The 14,957-nt window shown below is 45.4% G+C and overlaps 1 protein-coding gene across 3 annotated transcripts in view; it reads left to right on the top strand.

The window, feature by feature from the left end:
• Positions 1–14,544, top strand: part of ST14 (ST14 transmembrane serine protease matriptase) — a 69,614-nt gene extending 55,070 nt beyond the window's left edge. For all 3 annotated transcript variants that reach the window (XM_049856750.1, XM_049856751.1, XM_049856752.1), the window contains 3 exons: positions 11,828–12,102; positions 13,216–13,352; positions 13,887–14,544. In XM_049856750.1, coding sequence (XP_049712707.1) covers positions 11,828–12,102; positions 13,216–13,352; positions 13,887–14,048 — 574 coding nt within the window. In that variant the 3' untranslated portion in view covers positions 14,049–14,544. The remainder of the gene's footprint in view (positions 1–11,827; positions 12,103–13,215; positions 13,353–13,886) is intronic.
• Positions 14,545–14,957: the final 413 nt, after the last annotated feature.

Genomic DNA, 14,957 nt, shown 5'->3' on the forward strand with positions numbered 1-14,957 from the left:
GGAGGACAGGATGTGTTCACACACACACAATGGCATACAGATTAGCTAGGGCACAATGTACATATTGTTTTGTGACATTGGTTGCCAACCCCATGACATGTCAACACTCTCCCCTTCCGGACCTCAGGCTCCTCATTTCCATTTGTCGTTTACTGTCCCCTCCTGGCTTCTTCTTGTCTTTGTCCCTGGGCTGGTGTGTCTATTTAGTCTCATATAAATGGTGGAACTTTGTATGTTATCGTTTGTTTTATAGGCCTGTCTAATTTAATCTTTGGCTAAAGGGTAGACATCAAGAGTGACTTCAGTACTGAGTTAAAAGGGTGTCTGGGGGCTATACACTCGGGGCTGCTTGAATGTCTTCTTTGTGAAGTACTGGTTCATATCCTTTGCCTATTTTTTTAATTGGATTATTTGTCTTTTTGTTGTTGAGATGTTGAAAAGTGTTTTGTAAATTTTAGAGATTAGACCCTTGTCCAATGTGTTGTAGCCAAATTTTTTTTCCCCAGTCTGTAGGCTCTGTTTTTACTCTTTTGGTGAAGTCTTTTGAGGAACATGTTTAATTTTTAGGCTCTCCCAGTTATCTAGTTTCTCATCTGATGTTTGTGCATTGTTAGTTATGGTTTGTATATTATTTATGCTATGTATTAGGGCCCCTAGCATTGTCCTTACTTTTTCTCCCATGATCTTTATCATTTTACGTTTTATATTTAGGTCTTTGATCCATTTTGAGTTAATTTTTGTTTATGGTGTGAGGTATGCTTGGATCTTGTTTCATTTTTTTACAGATGGACATCCAGTTATGCCAACACCATTTCTTAAAGAGACTGTCTTTTCCCCATTTAATGACTTTGGCCTTTTGCCAAATATCAGCTGCTCAAAGATGTATGGATTTACACGTGGGTTCTCAATTCTGTTCCATTGGTCTATGTGTCTGTTGTTGTACCAGTACCAGACTGTTTTGACTACTGTGGCGGTATAATAGGATCTAAGAATTTTTTAAGATCAGATAGTGTGAGGCCTTCCACTTTCACCTCCCACTTTCTTCTTCTTCAGTAGTGCTTTACTTATCTGGGGTCTGTTTTTTTTTTTCTTCTTCTTCTGAATTTTATTTTTATTTTGTTGTTGAGAACGAAACAACAGTTTCTACATGTACAATTTAGTGACATTGATTACATTCTTCAAGTTGTGCAACCATTCCCACCCTTCTTTTCTGAGTTGTTCCTTCCTCATTAACATAAATTCACTGTCCCTAAGGTTCCTATCTAGTCTTTTGAGTTGCTGATGTCAATTTATCCCATACAGATAGTTCTTAAAAGAGCATAATGCTCAAAGCAGACATTTTTCACTAGTTAAGCTAAACTATTGTTCAGTTTTAGGATGACTTCAGGGACATTTTTGGTTTAAGGTTTAAAGATTATCCCAGGGCAACAGTTTGAGGGGCTCATCCACCCTCCATGGCTCCAGAAAGTCTAGAGTCCATGAGAATTTTTTTCTTTTTTAACATAGTTGTTTAGGTGAAAGTTCACAGAGCATATTAGTGTCCTATTCAACAGTGTATACACAGCTTGTTTCATGACATTGATTGCAGCCCCCTGAATGTGTCAGCACTCTCCGCCCTTCTTCTCTAGGTTCCCCGTGTCCATTGCCCAGTTTTCCTGTCCCTACTGTCCTTCTGAACTTTGCTTTTGGGGCAGATGCCACCCTTTAGGTCTTATAGAGTAGATTGTTCTGAGGTATACATTCCTCACTGGTTTTATTGTTCATTTTATAGGCCTATTGTACGGCTATAATGTGATCTCTGGGAGTGATCTCAGTTCCAAGTTTGAAGGGTGTGTAAGCGCCATAGTCTTGGGGGTTCCACCAGTCTCTATCAGACCAGTAAATCTGATCTTATTTATGAGTTTGAATTATGTTCCACATTTCTCTTCATCTCATGTCCATGACCTACTATTGTGGTCCCAGTCAGAGTGGTTGGTAGTGGTAGCTGGGCACCATCTAGTTCTTCTGGTCTCAGGCTAGTGGAGGCTGTGGTTCATGTGGTCCACAGTCCTTTGGACTAATTGTTTCCTTAAGTCTTTGGTTTTCTTCACTCTTCTTTGTTCCTGACAAGAAGAGACCACTAGTTATATCTTAGATGGCTGCTTGCAAGCTTTTTAAAAAATATTTTATTGTGTTTTTGGTGAAAGTTTACAGAGGAAATTATAGGTTCTCATTTAAGGATTTCTATACATATTGTTCAGTCACATTGGTTATGCTCTTCACAATATATCAGCATTCTCGTTTCCATTTTGGTTGTTCTTTTCCATTAATCTAGCTTCCCTGTCCCCCCAGCCTTCTCATCTTTGGTCTAGGGTAAATGATTACCATTTAGTTTCATTTAGATGATTATATTGAGAAACACAATACTCATGGGTGATATTATTTATTTTATGGGCCAGTCTGTCATTTGGTTGAAAGGTGACTTCTGGGAGTGGTTTGATTCCAAGTTTAAAGAATATTTCAGAGCAATAGTCTCAGAGGTTCACCTAGCCTCTACTGGTCCAGTAAGTCTGACCTTTTTTTTTTTATATATAAAATAATTTTTATTGTGCTTTAAGTGAAAGTTTACAAATCAAGTCAGTCTGTCGCATGTAAGCTTATATACACCTTACTCCATACTCCCACTTACTCTCCCCATAATGAGTCAGCCCGCTCCCTCCTTCCAGTCACTCCTTTTTTTTTTTTAAAGGAATTTGTGTGTTAATTTACGTTTTTCTTCTATCTATCTAGGACCATCTATTGGGTCCCTGGTCTAGATGGTCAGTAGTGATAGCTAGGCACCATCTTGTTCTTCTGGTCTCATGGTAGGTGATGTCGTTCCTGTAGATTACTGGTTCTGTAGACTAGTTTCTTTTTTGAGTTGTTGGTTTCCTTCTTTCTCTTTAACTTCGGATGAGTAGATGACCACTTGCAAGCTTTTAGGACCCCAGACATTACTTAGCAAACTAGGATATAGAACATTGTCTTTATGGACTATATTATGCCCGTTGACTGAGAGGCCTTACAAGACTATAGTCCTAAGCCCTCAAATCTGTTAGACCAATCCCATGAAGTGTTTGGTTGTGTCTAGGACGTATCCGTAGCTATGCCCCCATGTGCTTTATTTTATACTTGAAAATATATGCAGCACACATAAACTTGTATACACATATGCCGGCAGTTATTCACATATGCCTTCCTATACATATTTATGCATGCTTATATATCTGTGTAACCAAACACATATTTTTTAGTTATTACTGTTGCAAACTTGTATATCCCTCAATGAATTTTTAAAAATTTTTATTATGCTTTTAGTGAAAGTTTATAAATCAAGTCAGTCTCTCACATAAAAACTTATATACACCTTGCTACATACTTCCAACTGCGCTCCCCCAATGAGACAACCCAGTCCCTCCCTCTACTCTCTCTTTTCATGTCCATTTCGCCAGCTTCTAACCCCTTCTACCCTCTCATCTCCCCTCCAGGGAGGAGATGCCAATATAGTCTCAAGTGTCCACCTGATCCAAGAAGCTCACTCCTCACCATCATCCCTCCCCAACCCACTGTCCAGTCCAATCCCTGTCTGAAGAGTTGGCTTTGGGAATGGTTCCTGTCCTGGGCCAATAGAAAGTCTGGGGGCCATGACCACCAGGGTCCTTCTGGTCTCAGTCAGACCATTAAGTCTGGTCTTTTTATGAGAATTTGGGGTCTACATCCCACTGCTCTCCTGCTCCCTCAGGGGTTCTCTGTTGTGTTCCCTGTCAGGGCAGTCATCGGTTGTAGCTGGGCACCATCTAGCTCTTCTGGTCTCAGAATGATGTAGTCTCTGGTTTATGTGGCCCTTTCTGTCTCTTGGGCTCATAATTACCTTGTGTCCTTGGTGTTCTTCCCTCTCCTTTGCTCAGGGTGGGTTGAGACCAATTGCTGCATCTTAGATGGCCACTTGCTAGTGTTTAAGACCCCAGACACCTCTCTCCAAGGTGGGATGCAATATGTTTTCTTAATAGATTTTATTATTCCAATTGACTTAGATGTCCCCTGAAACCATGGTCCCCAAACCCCCGCCCCTGCTATGCTGGTCTTTGAAGCATTCAGTTTATTCCGGAAACTTCTTTGCTTTTGGTTTAGTCCAGTTGTGCTGACCTCACCTGTATTGTGTGTTGTCTTTCCCTTCACCTAAAGTAGTTCTTATCTACTATCTAATTAGTGTCAATGAATTATTTTTAATAAATTTCCGGATAAATTGTTCATTGACATTAGTTACATTTATCACAATTCGTCAGCATTCTCTTTAATTGTGTCTATACCCTTCTCATTAACAACCTGCATTATGCAGATGACACAACCTTCCTTGCTGAAAAAGTGAAGAGGACTTGAAGCATTTACTAATGAAGATCAAAGACCACAGCCTTCAGTATGGGTTATACCTTAACATAAAGAAAACAAAAATCCTCACAACTGGACCGATGAGCAACATCATGAAAAATGGAGAGAAGATTGAGGTTGTCAAGGATTTCATTTTACTTGGATCCACAATTAACGCCCATTGAAGCAGCAGTCAAGAAATCAAAAGACTCATTGCACTGGGCAAATTGGCTGCAAAAAAACCTCCTTAAAGTATTCAAAAGCAAAGATGTCACCTTGAAGACTAAGATGTGCCTACTGCAAGCCATGGTGTTTTCAGTCGCATATGAATGTGGAAGCTGGATGATGAATAAGGAAGACCAAAGAAGAATTGACGCCTTTGAATTGTGTTGGGGAAGAATATTGAATATACCATGGACTGCCTAAAGAACGAACAAATCTGTCTTGGAAGAAGTACAACCAGAATGCTCCTTAGAGGCAAGGATGGCGAGACTGTGTCTTACATACTTTGGACATGTTGTCAGGAGGGATCAGTCCCTGGAGAAGGACATCATGCTTGGCAGAGTGGAGGGTCAGCAGAAAAGAGGAAGACCCTCAACGAGGTGGATTGACACAGTGGCTGCAACAATGAGCTCAAGCATAACAAAGATTGTAAGGATGGCGCAGGACCAGGCAGTGTTTCGTTCTGTTGTGCGTGGCGTCACTATGAGTCGGAACTGACTCGATGGCACCTAACAACAACAACAATACTCATTGGCGGTCACCAGGGAGAAGGGGGGAGGGATAAGTACACGTTAGAACTTAGAGACTTATTACTTTTAGTGATGGGAGTGTGGAAATAGCGAGCATAGCACAGTCACAGTAAAGATCAGTGTGCGCACAAATGGAAGGGTATGTTGTTAGGTGCCGTCAAGTCGGTGCCAACTCATAGCGACCCTACATACAACAGAAAGAAACACTGCCTGGTCCTGTGCCATCCTCACATCATTGCTGTGCTTAAGCCCATTGTTGCAGCCACTGTGTCAATCCATTTCACTGAGGGTCTTCCACTCTTTTGCTGACCCATTATTTTGCCAAGCATGATGTCCTTGACAACTTCAATCTTTTCTCCGTTTATCATGATGTTGCACATTGGTCCAGTTGTGAGGATTTTTGTTTTCTTTATGTTGAGGTGTAATCCATACTGAAGGCTGTGGTCGTTGATCTTCATTAGTAAGTGCTTCAAGTCCTCTTCACTTTCAGCAAGGAAGATTGTGTCATCTGCATAACGCAGGTTGTTAATGAGTCTTCCTCCAATCCTGATGCCCTGTTCTTCTTCATATAGTCCAGCTTCTCGTATTATTTGTTCAGCATAAAGATTAAATAGGTATGGTGAAAGAATACAACCCTGACGCACGCCTTTCCTGACTTTAAACCAATCAGCATCCCCTTGTTCTGTCCAAAAAACTGCCTCTTGATCTATGTAAAGTTTCCTCACGAGCACAATTAAGTGTTCTGGAATTCCCATTCTTCACAGTGTTATCCATAGTTTGTTATGATCCACACAGTTGAATGCCTTTGCATAGTCAATAAAACACAGGTAAACACCCTTCTGGTATTCTCTGCTTTCAGCCAGGATCCATATGACATCAGCAATGATATCCCTGGTTCCACGTCCTCTGCTGTCACGTTTCTGTCAGTTTGTCGTACTGTGGGGGCTTGTGTGTTGCTGTGATGTTGGAAGCTATGCCACCGGTATTCAGATACCAGCAGGGTCACCCATGGAGGACAGGTTTCAGCTGAGCTTCCAGACTAAGACAGACTAGGAAGAAGGACCCGGCGGTCTTCTGAAAAGCATTAGCCAGTGAAAACCTTATGAATAGCAGCAGAACACTGTCTGAATGAGTATTGGTCTGTCTATATTTATCTATTCCATTGGCATGCTTTTAAGACCCCAGTCACTACTCACTAAGGTAGGATGTAGAACATTGTATGAATTATGATATGTCAACTGGAGTCCATGAGAATTTGAGATTCTGTTCTGTATTTCTCCCCATTTGACCAGGCTTCTTCTGTGGAATCTTTGATCAAAACAGGGCTTCAAACTGGTCAATCATGGCTGAGGAAGCGACACCGGAACAGACCTGAATTTTTAAAATTTGGGTGAACTGGAGAGATAAACGAAATGGGAAAAAATACAGGTTGCAGCCCAGGTAGAAGCTTAATCTCCCTCTTAGGGCAGCGTACATGTTGCATAGCAACCAAATATCTTGCCCAAAAAGTGGGAAACAGTGGAGCTCATCTCAAAGATGGTGGTTGACCATGCCACTTTGAACGTGGGTTGCTCTCCACAGTTTCACCGATAATCCAGTCTCCCATGTCAGACTTCTGAAAGGGCTCAATATACCTTTTCTGAGTCTCCCATTCCAGGGCTTCGACCTATAATGTTTTCAGTTCCAGTTATCATTCCTGTTCTCCCCAGTTTTTAAAATTTGGGTCTCTTCCGGTTTCACTTCATCGGCTATTACTGAACTGTTTCAAACAGGTTCAAAGCCCTGGGTCAAAATGTTCAGTGATGGTAGTCTGGCACCACCCAGTTCTTCTTGTCTTATGGCAAAGGAGGCAGTTGTCCATGAAGGCAGTTAGCCACACATTCCATATTGTCTTCCTATTCCTGACTCTCTTCTTCCTCTGTTGCTCCAGGTGTAGACTGAATTTTGAAATATGACAGGGTATTTGTCAAATGGACAGGTGGGTCAGACCTTCTCTAGAAAGAGCATGTGAGCAAAAATAGGGAGGTGTGAGGTGATGCAGGAGCCTGGGATTCAGTTACTTTGATCACATTCTGAGTCAACAAGTGCTTTTAAGGGCTTTACCAAGAGGGGTTATGATATTAGCCTAAGCTGCCTGAATTCAAATCCTGGCCCACTGTTTATTAGCTTCGTCTGTCTGTGCCTGATTCCTCATCTTAAAATGGGCAGCTCCACCCTGAAGGACTGTTTGGAGGCTAAAATGATATAATATGTCAGCACTTAGAATAGTGCTTGGTACATTCTCAGCCTTCTCTGAATGTTAGCTATTACTAACTGCACTCTCCCAACCATCCTAGTTGATGTGGAGGGACGGGGGTAACAATGGCTGTGTCTTCACAACTGGTCCCCCAACATCCTAGTCAATGGGGAGGGGCAGCAGTAACAATGATTGCATCTTCACAACTGGTCTGTCTGTTACTTGTAGACATTCATACCTTGAAGAGCCAGAGACAAAATCTGCTATGTAATTGGATACTGTCCTAGGCTGAATAATGCTGACTTTGGGAAAAAGATCCCTGGGGCAGGGATGGTAGGAAGGTCTTCTGGAGGGGAGGGTCTTGGGTGAGGTTGCTGGATGAGTGGGGCTTAGCTTTGGGGAGGAGGTGAAAGTCTCCAGGTTCAGGGAATAGCCCAAGCAAAGGGATGTCTGTATTAGTGCTGGGGACAGAGAGGAGGTGGAACCACAGGGGGACTGGAACAACTCTCCTAGCTCCCCCATCCCATCCTATCCTTTCCATCGCCACGTCCTTACTTCCTAAATATTCCTGAATATCTCTACTCTTTTTCACTCACATTGCTGTTGGCAGCAGCCCCTCTGGATGATCTGGAGAGATGGCTGGCTGGCTGGGTATGGGGATGACTGGGAGAAAAAGTCAAAGGACAGAGAATGCCTGGGTAGGGAGGTAAGGCCTCACCTATGAGGTCTTGAGAATCATTTTAGGCTATTGAATAAGAAGGAGAGGTCTCACAAAAGCAGTTTTTAGGAAATTGTATCTGACAGCAACAGATTAGAGTAAAGAGACGCCAGAGGCAAAAAGATCAGTTTGGAGGCTATGGCTCTGGTCAAAGTAGGACTTTCTAGGGAGGTGGCAGCAAGGGTGAGAGGAGGGGATGGATACAAGAGGCAGCCAAGGGCAAACGAGCAGGACGAATGGAGCAATGGGAAGAGACAGTTGGCAGGATTCTTCTGTTCAACGCCTGAGGGAAAGAGAGAAGGGTGCTGTGGCTAAAGATGCCATACCCCGCCATGTCAGTAGCCTCCTGACTTTCCTCAGAGGTCAAAAATGGCACATATTAATTTGTTGTACAGAGAAAATAAAGCAGCTTTTATTTTTTTTGTCATACAAATTTTCTATTTAATTTTTTTTCCCCAATGTACACTATTTTTGAAAAAATTTCAAACCTACAAAAGAGTCAGAAGTACAGGAAAAAAAAAAAAAAGACAAGTACAATGAGCACCCATTTATGCTTTCTCCACCTTCATTGATTGTTACCTTTGGCCATATTTGCAGTAATTTCTGTCTTCACACGTATACATGCATCTTTCTGACCCATTTCTGAGTCTTCTCCCCTGAGTACGTCAGCCTGTATCTCCCAAGGGCAAGGATGGTCTCCTGGGTGACCACATTTAGTCATCACGTTCAGAAGCTGTAGCATTGATACAATACTGTCCATATCTCCCGTTTGCCACCATAGTGTGTGTCAGAGGTTTTTTAATTTTAATCTGGAATCTAGCCAAAGATTTGTATTTAGTCATTCATTAGGTCTCTCTAGCCTTCTTTTTGGAGCCCTGGTAGCATATTGGTTAAGAGCGTGGCTGCTAACCACAAGGCTGGCAGTTCTCAAATCTACCAGCTGCTCTTTGGAAACCCTATGGGGCAGTTCTGCTCTGTCCTAGAGGGTGGCCATGAGTTGGAATTGACTCAATGGCCATAGGTTTGGTTTGGTTGTTTAGCCTTCTTTTTGTGTCTCCTTAATCTAGCACAGTTCTCCCAAGCCTTTTAGTTTTTGGTGTCTCATGGCATCGATATTTTTTGAGAAGCTCAGGTCAGTTATTTTGCAGACTCCCTGTGTGGATTTTTCTGTTTGTTTCCTCGTGATCAGGTCCATGTTAAACATTGTTGTCAGGAAACAATACATGGATGATGTGCCCTTCCCGGTGCATCACATCAGGAGCCACGTGCTGTCCCGCGAGTGGGGATGGTCACTTGGTTCAGGTGGTGAGCATCAGGCTTCTCCATTACACGGGCATGTTTTTCCCTTTGTAATGACTCTTGGGTGATACTTCAAAACACTGACTATCCTGTTCCCATTTTGCCCAAGGGTTTTACCATTTGATGATGATTTTTGCATGTATTGATCATTGCCATAAAAAAAAAAAACCATAGAAGGGACAAAATGATAATTTCTTACTTTATCCTTTCTTCTGTATTTATTAGCTGATATTTTTCTTTAAAGAATAGCTTTCTTTCACTCTTTGTAAATTATTTTGAAATTTTTTAGACTCAGATGAACTCATGATGCCCTTTTTAAATTATTCAGTGTGTATAATGATAATTTTATCCTGTTATTTATTTTGATGTTTAAATTATTCTGAATTTGACCAGTGAAAGCCTTTTGTCTCCTTTTGACGAACAGTGACTCCTCGGGTTATGAACATCCAACTTTTGGGCAACTCGATTTATGGAAAAGTTTTATACAACTTGCCTTTTGATGTTACGTAAATTTGCCCACACTTTGAAATGTCTGGACCACCCCCTACACTCAGCAAACTCGTCATCACAGCCACCTTCACTTGCTGCATGTTCAGCCTTTAAATCATTGAAAGGGCTTGGAACCTTTTCTTGCACTAACCAAAAACCCTGATGCTGACTCATAGTAAACCCTAAAGGACAGAGTGGAACTGCCCCACAGGGTTTCCAAGGAGCAGCTGGTGGATTTGAACTGCCAACTTTTTGGTTAGCAGCTGTACCTCTTAACCACTGCGCCACTAGGGCTCCATTCCTGTACTAAAATAAGGCTAAATCGGAGCTGTATGCACCTGCTCCAACTTCCCTACAAATTTGACTTAAACACACACTTAGGAATGGGTCTCGTTCATGACCTGGGGGCTGCTTGTGTTCCCATCAGTTTTTGAATGCTCAGTCTCGCAAAACAAAATATTCCAGCATCCATTTATGCTTTCCCTGCCCCAGCCCTGGAGTCAGCCCCTCCTCTAGGGAGTCTGGTACTTGTTAGTGGAGAAGGAGGCTTAGAAACCCACACCTGGATGCTCCCCGGGGGTGCCATTGCCCTTGGCCTTTTCTTTTTCAAAATCGTGAGGGTTTTTGTTTTCTTCATCCCTCAACAAATTTAATTTATTCTGCTCTTCAGTTTTTTTCTTTTCTGTCTCTTTTTTTAATTGTGGTAAATGTATATGTAACAAAACATTTACCATTTCGACATGCTAGGCATGAGCAGTTCAGTGGCGTTTTAATTGCATTCACCATGTTGTGCAACCATGACCACTGTTTCCAGATTTTTCCATCACCCTTCACAGAAGCTCAGTGGCCTCTCAGCAATGAGTCCCTCTTTCTCCCACCCGCTACTAATAAACTTTGATAATTTTTTTCTGATAACTCTAATTCCAACCTACCAGCACAGGGTTCTTCCTGTCCCGCTGCCCACCTCCCCACCCCCTCGCCATATCTGTATCTCCCTTTTGCAATTAATTACTAACTGAAAGGTTGGTGGTTTGAACCCACCCAACAGTGCTGCAGGGAAAAGGCCTGGCAATATGATTCAGTTACGATTACAGCCACGAAAACTCTTTGGAGCAGTTCTACTCTTAACCACATGGGACAAATTGAGTTGAAATTGACAGGACAGCAATGGGTTTGGTTTTGTTTTGACTTTTTCCTGCACTGAAAATGGCTCCCAAAAACATCAGTATATTTATTCATTTGCTCAGTCCTCAGTGTACGATAGAGTTTCAGATTTGCCAGAGCTACTCCGCTACCGGAGCCCTGGTGGCACAGTAATTAAGAGCTCGGCTGCTAACCAAAAGGTCAGCAGTTCAAATCCACCAGCCAGTCCTTGGAAATCCTGTGGGGCAGTTCTACTCTGTCCTATAGGGTCACTATGAGTTGGAACCGACTCGATGGCACCTAACAACGACTCCACTACCAACAACAATCCCAGTGGATAAAGTTCAATATGTTTTTTCCAGTTTGTTTTGCTCTTAGAATATATTCTGTTGGTAAAAAATTATTAATGTTTTTATTCTTCCTTCTGGGAAGTTAGATTCATAAACTATATATATATATATGTAACTGATAAAAAAATGTACTGAAAGAGTTAAAAACAAAAAAAGAGGTTAAGTGCCATAACAGGAGGCACTCAGTAAAGCACATAGTTTAGGGTTAAGGCCAAGAGTTGTACTCAGCTGTTTTCCTATCCTGGGAAATTGCTGTGTCTCTGGTAGGAAGCCCCCTTTCGTCCTTCCCCCTGCGCCCCCCATGTTCCTGCCCACACAGATCCATACGTGAACCTGCCGTCTGGGTGCCAGTGCCCTGAGCTGAAGAACAGCTGGGTAAAGGCACATTCCCCGGCCCCACCACACTGTGCTGCCTGTCCCGACCTCGCTCTCTCCCCCTGTTGGCCCTTCCCAGGTATTCAGACCCCACCTTGTGGACTGCCTTCCTGGGCTTGCATGACCAGAGCAAGCGCAGAGCCCCTGGGGTGCAGGAGCACAAGCTGAAGCGCATCATCCGCCACCCCAACTTCAATGACTATACCTACGACTACGACCTGGCCCTGCTGGAGCTGGAGCAGCCGGCCGAGTACAGCAGTTTGGTGCGGCCCATCTGCCTGCCCGACGCCACCCATGTCTTCCCTGCGGGCAAGGCCATCTGGGTCACAGGCTGGGGGCACACCCAGGAGGGAGGTGAGTGCTGGGCCAGATCCAGGAACTCCTCCTCTGGGCTACGTTGCTGCTGGGTTCCCAGCCTCTTGGGTGTGCGGACCCTTTGTCTGCAGTGATCCCACAGGCTGTGTGGGTGGTTTGTCTTTGTTGCCTCATTTCCCTCTCCCTGGTAGGATGAGGCCATCCCAGGGTCAAGTGGAAGCTTCAAGGTAAAGGAGTGTGAGGTTGGAGGCAGGACTCTAGATTCAAGGCCTGTCTGTGCTTAACTGAATGACGCAGGGCAAGTTGCTTAAAACTCTCTGAGCCTGTTTTCTTAGCCTGTAATATAAAGATGATGGCACCTTCCTGAAGAGTGGTGAACGGATGTAAAAAACGAACATGAAAGGCCTAGGAGCTGTGCCGGCTATCAGCAGGGTCTGGGAAACCCAGCCTCCACTGCCTCCTGACCTGTCTCCCCCTTTGAAGGGAGGCAGGCCATTAGCTGGTAAATTCTATACTGTATTTAAATCTTAAGTTATAAAATTAGTATAACACTTGGCTGAAAATTTAAGAGTGTAGAGAGGAGAAAGGAGAATAACCTGATATTTGAGACTTGGTGGCACAGCGGTTAAGAGCTCTGCTGCTAACCAAAAGGTCAGTGGTTCGAACCCACCAGCTATTCCACAGGAGAAAGATGTGGCAGTTGGCTTCCATAAAGATTACAGCTTTGGAAACCGTATGGGGCTGTTCTGCTCTGTCCTATGGGATCGCAATGAGTCGGGATGGACTGGAGGGCAATGGGTTTGGTTTTTTTTTTGTTTGTTTGGATGACCCTACCGCCCAGCCATAATCACTGCGGGCATTCTGTGATCTTTTTTCTAGCCTTTCTGTTTCTTATTTTTTCACACGCCATAGTGTGTGTTGACACTCATGTCACTTGGCAGATCACCACCATGCCTGGGGGTTACCACAGGTGGCTGAGTGCTAGCCCATGGAGGGGATGTGGCCTCATCTCCGCCTCAGGCATTTGGGGCGCTTCCAGTGTTTTGCTATTAAAATTGCTATTGTGGGGAGCATCTTGAAGAAAGTTTTCCCCCACGTAGTATTGCTTCCTTGGGGTGAGATTCCCGGGTCACCCTGCCCCTAACTCCCCAGGTTCTGCTGCGGTGATCCTGCAGAAGGGTGAGATCCGAGTCATCAACCAGACCACCTGCGAGAAGCTGTTGCCGCAGCAGCTCACTGCCCGCATGATGTGTGTGGGCTACCTCAGTGGGGGCGTGGACTCCTGCCAGGTGGGCGGGACCCCAGCAGACACAGGATGGGCAGAGGGAGGGTGGGCGGGGGCCCAATGGTAGGAGGAAGACCAGAGGAAGGGCCGCACTGGGTGGGAGGGTGGACAGGGCGTCTCTCCACTGTGGGAGGACAGTGTCAGCAGAGCCCTCACAGGGTGGAGAGCAGGCGCACTGACCCCTCACAGGGTGGAGAGCAGGCGGGGCCTCCACCTGTGGAAAGATGGTCGGGGCGGAGCCTCGAGGAGTTAGAGGGTACGCCGGGCCTCTACCTATGGGAGGACAGTGGGGGAGGAGCCCCCACAGAGTGCGATGGTAGGCGGGGCCTCCACCAGTGGGAGGATCATCGGGGGTGGAGCCTTCACAGGGTGGAGGTGGGCAGGGCCTCCACCTGTGGGAGTACAGTGGGGGAGGAGCCCCATGGGGTGGGAGAACAGCCAGGGGCTGGGCCCAGTGGCTTGTGGGGAAAACCTGGGCTGATGGGACCCCGGAGTGGGCGAGCGGGGTACTCATACAGAATGGCTGGTTCCCTCTCAGGGCGACTCCGGGGGTCCCTTGTCCAGTGTGGAGGCCGATGGTCGCATCTTCCAAGCCGGAGTGGTGAGCTGGGGCGAAGGCTGTGCCAGGAGGGACAAGCCCGGCGTGTACACCAGGCTCTCGATGTTTCGGGACTGGATAAAAGAGCAGACTGGGGTGTAACAGCCAGTCCATGGACCACCCCAGCATGCAGACCCACAGACTGAGGACAGTGGCTGGCCTGCGTACTCCTCAGACCCTCCAGGGCTCAGACTATGAACTGAACCCCCAGGACTTAGGTGGTGAACCCCCAGATGGTGAATCCTCAGATGATGAACACTCAGATGATGAACCTTTGGAGGTGAACCCTCAGATGGCAAACCCCCAGATGGCGAACCCCCAGATGGTGAACTCTCAGATGGTAAACCCTGAGATGGTGAACACTCAGATGGCGAACCATTAGGTGAACCCTTAGATGAACCTCCAGATGGTGAACCCCCAGATGGTGAACTCGCCCGAGGCCCTCTGCCTCCCTAGGCCTCCACGTGGGGCTGAGGGGTGGGAGGAGGAGCACCATGGCAGTGGTTGGAAGACAAGGCCCCAAGCCGGCCACTCGCTCCCCTGGAGATCCACTGCTTTTGTCTCTGAGAAACAGCTGTACCTTTGCCTCTATGGCCTTTTTGGGGCGGGGGGGGGGTGGCGGGAGGGCTGCAGGCTCTGGGCCATGGGGTCCAGGGTCATATACTTCAGAAGACCCAGACCAGAGGACCCTGGAAAATGGACAGTGTTGACTGGAATGACTTTACAAACTCCTGGGATGGGTCCAGTGTGTGTGGTTGTGTGTATGAGTAAAAAACGTTTCTTTTTAGGTTAATTTTTTTTTCTTACTGGAGTCAATGGGCTCTCCCTTCTCCCAGCCCCAGCTGCAAGAAACCTGGGTTAAATTCCCCTAAGCACAGACCTTGGAGTCAGGCTGAGCGTGGGTGGCCAGAGTGCCTATTCTCCAGGCCAACCAGAGCTGTGTGTCTGCTCTTATCGGTGGCATCTGAGACCTGCCCTAACAGGAGGGGCCCATGGTGGGGAGGGGGCACA

This window comes from Elephas maximus, chromosome 17, assembly GCF_024166365.1.
Source record: "Elephas maximus indicus isolate mEleMax1 chromosome 17, mEleMax1 primary haplotype, whole genome shotgun sequence".
Taxonomy (NCBI): domain Eukaryota; kingdom Metazoa; phylum Chordata; class Mammalia; order Proboscidea; family Elephantidae; genus Elephas; species Elephas maximus.